This window comes from Corvus brachyrhynchos, unplaced genomic scaffold, assembly GCF_000691975.1.
Source record: "Corvus brachyrhynchos isolate BGI_N302 unplaced genomic scaffold, ASM69197v1 scaffold280, whole genome shotgun sequence".
Classification (NCBI taxonomy): domain Eukaryota; kingdom Metazoa; phylum Chordata; class Aves; order Passeriformes; family Corvidae; genus Corvus; species Corvus brachyrhynchos.
The window spans coordinates 1,012,197-1,017,065 of NW_008236198.1; the positions used below are offsets into that span (position 1 = coordinate 1,012,197).

Sequence of the window (4,869 nt, forward strand, 5' to 3'; positions counted from 1 at the left end):
TAGGGAAAGGATCTGAGGCTCCAAACAGCTACTGAGAACTGTCCTGAGCACAAGGAGGGACAGGGACACCGAGGGGACAGCCCATACTGCAGCCCAACAAACCCAGGATACCAGAATCGTCAGGAAGCAAAATCCAGTTGTAGCTCCCAGCTTTTCAAAAAGCCTGGGTTTTGCCTTTTTCCTTTTTTTCTTTGGTTTTGCTGGTGAACTCTGCCCAGAGAAGCTGTGGCTGGCCCTGGATCCCTGAAGTGTCCAGGTCAGATGGGGCTTGGAGCAGCCTGGGACAGTGGAAGGTGTCCCTGCCCATGGCAGGGGTGGTGCTGGATGGGCTTTAAGGTCCCTCCCAGCGCAAACCATTCCAGGATTCCATGATTCTGCTCCAAATTCTGGTCAATCCTCTGGAACCTGGAGGTGAGTCTGTTCCCCCAGACCAGAACCACACCATGGCAGGGGATGTACCAGCATGGACACATGGAGACCTCCCCTCCTCCTCCTCCCCTCCCAACCCTGCTGCCACTCAGAGCCCCAGCCGATGCTCCAGCTGGGATGTGCTTCCCTACAGAGGAGCTTCAGGAATACTCACTGGCTGTACATCCTCCCTGATGAAGGGCTTGAGCCTCCAGAGCTAATCAGAGAGGCAGAGCTGTGCTGGGTATTTATGGGGTGCTGAGCCCTGCCCAGGGCAGCCCCGTCCCAAAACAGCCCCCACCAATGAGAGCACCCCGGGAACAGAGCCTCCAGCTGGGATGTGCTTCCCTACAGAGGAGCTTCAGGAATACTCACTGGCTGTACATCCTCCCTGATGAAGGGCTTGAGCCTCCAGAGCTAATCAGAGAGGCAGAGCTGTGCTGGGTATTTATGGGGTGCTGAGCCCTGCCCAGGGCAGCCCCGTCCCAAAACAGCCCCCACCAATGAGAGCACCCCGGGAACAGAGCCGGCTTTCAGCACCAAAATCCTCCCGGGGCTTTGGGAGCTTTTGTCCTGCTGTTCACACAAAAAGGGGCTTTCACTGTTTTTCTGAGACCTAAATTCTTCCCAAGCAGAAGTGATTACAAAGAAAAAAACCCAGGGAGGAGTCAAACGGAGGGTGCTGGAGCCACGCCGGGAGCTGGCACTGGCACTCGGCACTGCAGGGACCATCCTGGCTCCTCCAGAACCTCACCCAGGAATGATGTGATACTGGAGACAGAAAGAGAGAAGAAAATGCCAGTGTCAGACATCAAGGAATCTCCTGAGCTGGAAGGGACCCATAGGGATCATCCATTCCAGCACCTGTTCCTGCCCAGACCCCCCAAATCCCACCCCGGGCATCCCTGGCAGTGCTGTCCCAACGCTCCTGGAGCTCCGGCAGCCTCGGGGCCGTGCCCATTCCCTGGGGAGCCTGGGCAGTGCCCAGCAGCCTCAGCCTTCCCTGATCTCCAGCCTGACCCTGTCCTGGCACAGCTCCAGCCGTTCCCAGGTCCTCTCCCAGCTGCCAGGGAGCAGAGATTGGAGCTGGCCCTTGGGTGGAGCTGCAGCCCCTTGAGGTCTCCTGTCAGCCTCCTCCAGACTCATCATCGGGAACCACCTCTAGTAAGAGTCAACATTCATGGAAACAACAGTGCTGTAAAGAGCAACTTCAAACTTTCAACTGGAAACAGCTCCAGGGATCCAAACTGGGGTGAAGGGACAAAAAGAGACATTAAGTATGTCCCTGTTCCATTTGTGCTACAACCAGCATGTGAGCATTGGTTTCATTCCCTGGTTTTGTCTGCTCCCTCCTTCAAGGCAGTGTTTCCACTTGGACAAGTGTTCATTTAAGGCTTCTCACAGAAAACCTTTGACTGAGGGCCCCCATTAACCCTTTGTATTAAATAACCATAATTATATTGTAATTTCTCTATTTATTCCCATTCTGGTTAAGTTCTGTCAAAACCTTAGAAAGGAACATTAAATAACCTGGATCAAGAACTGGGAATTATGAGGGCAGGCCTTTGAAAGCCAAATCCTGGGAAATGTGAGCTTCTCACCTCGTAAGTTACTTAACTGGAACACTACATAAACAAAGCATTTATGCAATGTGGAAGGGGTTGGGAAGCATTGGAAGCAAGTTCAGGCAGGTGCTGGAATGTTGGAGGGAGTTGATCACAGATGTTCCAGGGAGGAACAGCTGTCCCTGCCCTGAAAGCACAAAGTTACCCACAGGACATTAAGGCATCATTAATCCAAGGTAAAATGAGCCTAATTTGGGTTTCTAACAAAATCTTAAAAAAAAAAAAAAAAAAAGGGAGAAAAATGTATTTTTTAGGAGAGAACTGACAGGCTCAGGGTCACAGATGTACCAAGGAATTCCTGGCTGTCAGGGAGGGGAGGCCCTGGAATAGAATTCCCAGAGCAGCTGGGGCTGCCCCTGGATCCCTGGCAGTGCCCAAGGCCAGGCTGGACATTGGGGCTGGGAGGAGCCTGGGACAGTGGGAGGTGTCCCTGCCCATGGCAGGGGTGGCACTGGGTGGGCTTTGAGGTCCCTCCCAACCCAAACCATTTGGGATCTCAGAGCCATGCAGTAGATTAATTATTATTAATTATTCCTTCCCAAAAATACTCCTGCAGATTTATACTCATGTGGGGGAACCTTTATCTTATAGTAATTAATAAGCAAATCCCTAACTCTGGAAAAAATACGGAAATTCTGTATTCTGGTTCCACTCATCTCACTTCATGGGTCACTCCTATTTTGAGAATCACACCAACAGATCCAAAATGAATTTTCCATGAAAATGCCAGAAATACACTTCAAGTCTTTTAATATAAATAAATATCAAAAAACGGATGAGGGTTTTACAGATGATATGAACAGAAGCATTTTAGGGAGTAAGATAATCATTTATTTATGGTAAACTGGCTCTCCTGGTTCTGAACTCATAGAGGCTCCTTTGTTTAAAGACAAACATTTTGAGAATAGAAAAGGCACTTAGTCACAACACACACACACGTAAAAACTCCAATAAACGGCACAAATTCCTGACCAGACATTAAAAGGTTATAACAAGAGCAGGTCATTAGTTTCCCATAAAAAACCCATATATAAATTTTTGGTTAACAACAGCTTTATGTGGATTTTCACATTTTCCTACTCCAATATATTGTAATAATTTGTAAACAGATAAATATTTTTCTTTTAGAAGTTATTCCAAAGTATCTGCACAACAACAACAACAAAGCTATTTTGGCACCTTTCCAGCACAGTGTCCATGTAAACATTTCCTCCTTCCACAGACCAGCCACCGCCAAACTCCTGCAGCAATTCCTTTGGTGAATCCCTCAGCCTTCCAGCAGGGAGAAATGGCTCAGGTGGGCTGAAATCAATACCTGAGGCTCCGAAATTTGGGTTTCCTGAGGCTCAGCATGGGCTGTTTGATGGTGGGTTTGTTCTCCAGGAGCAGCGCTTCCGTCTCCGTCGTTGGGAACCTGCTCGCGTAGATCTGGGGATATTCCTTCTGGAACTGCAGCACACACGAGCACCAATGACAAGATAATCCCACAAAAACTCCACACTCCACGGTGGTGTGCTTGGAGAGCTGCCTTCCAGGAATTCCATGGATAAATGAGTTTTACCCAACAGGGAGCCAAGATTCAGCCTGTTTTGGAAGGGCTCTCCCAGGAAAGCTTACACTGATTCCATGAAAATGAAAATACCTGGAATCAGAGATGTGATTTGGACACTTTGCCTGTTTCCCATGCAAGGCCTCAGGAAGGGATGAAAAACTGTGAAATACCTGGACATCAGCCAAACCTTTCCACTGATGGATTCAGCCAACCCCTTTTGTAACTTCTGGTTGTTGGCACAACTGGGACCTTACCCTCTAGAAAGTGCCACGAATTTGGCTTTTCCCCAAAATTCCCAACATTTCCCATCAAGAAGAGTGTGTCCAGCAGGCGCCAGGGCAGTGCCCATCCCTGTGCTGGCACTGCTGGGGCACCTCCAGTCCTGGGATCACTTTTGGGCCCCCATTTCCTTCCTTTCCCCTGCTGCTGTGAATCATTTCTTACTCCTCACTTACTCCAAGTCTTAATCAACTGTAATTAACCATTCTGCTTTACATTCAGGAAGTTTTGATGCTCTTGAACCAAACCAGGCTCACTTTTAGAGGCCCAGAAAGTTTCCACAACACACATGGAAGTCAGAGCTGCACGAGGGGCACCAAAGCCAAGTGTGCCTGCCCTGAAAAGCTGCTTGTTCAAATGGGAGTCACAAGACTTGCTTAGGAGATTCCAGGGCAAGTACAGAACTATTCCATTGGGCAGAAACACTTGCCAAAAGAAAGAAAAACCCTCCAGGATTAAATCCTGCCAAAACTGCTGTGTTTTAGCCTTACTATTAGGCAAGATGTTGGTAGGCCAGAGAAGTGCAAGATAATCTTGAGCACTACAAATATTACAAAACACAAGGCCAAGGCCACCAAAAGAATGTTTCAGGATCGTGAAGAGAGAGTTTGGTCTCTTAAAGCCAAAAATTATTGCTTTTAACACCTACTGAATTGAAACCCACCTATGGCATGTTAATGGTGACTTAGATGGCCAGTGCACCACAGGAATCCAGGCTGTGATTCCATTAGGAATCACTGAACAGAGAGCAGGATCTCCAGCAGAGTAATTTGATACTGGTTTTACATCATTGTTTAAACTCCACTGCTGCCAGGCAGAGTCAAAGTCTGGATTATCATGGAGTGGTCTGGGTTGGAAGGGACCTCAAAGCCCACCCAGTGCCACCCCTGCCATGGCAGGGACACCTCCCACTGTCCCAGGCTGCTCCCAGCCCCAATGTCCAGCCTGGCCTTGGGCACTGCCAGGGATCCAGGGGCAGCCCCAGCTGCTCTCGGGCCCCTGGCA

At 49.1% G+C, this 4,869-nt stretch overlaps 2 protein-coding genes across 3 annotated transcripts in view; both read right to left on the reverse strand.

The window, feature by feature from the left end:
- Positions 1 to 824, reverse strand: part of RPE65 (RPE65, retinoid isomerohydrolase) — a 7,624-nt gene extending 6,800 nt beyond the window's left edge. Inside the window, exon 1 of one of the 2 annotated variants that reach the window (XM_008640528.2) lies at positions 784 to 824. In XM_008640528.2, the coding sequence (XP_008638750.1) occupies positions 784 to 794 (11 nt within the window). In that variant the 5' untranslated portion in view covers positions 795 to 824. Of the gene's footprint in view, positions 1 to 583; positions 690 to 783 lie in introns of those variants that run through there. The other variant, XM_008640536.2, reaches the window with a different exon arrangement.
- A 2,517-nt stretch (positions 825 to 3,341) lies between these two features.
- Positions 3,342 to 4,869, reverse strand: part of DEPDC1 (DEP domain containing 1) — a gene marked incomplete at its 5' end in the record, with an annotated part of 8,783 nt that continues 7,255 nt past the window's right edge. Inside the window, one exon of the mRNA XM_017740609.1 lies at positions 3,342 to 3,482. Within this exon, the coding sequence (XP_017596098.1) occupies positions 3,342 to 3,482 (141 nt within the window). The remainder of the gene's footprint in view (positions 3,483 to 4,869) is intronic.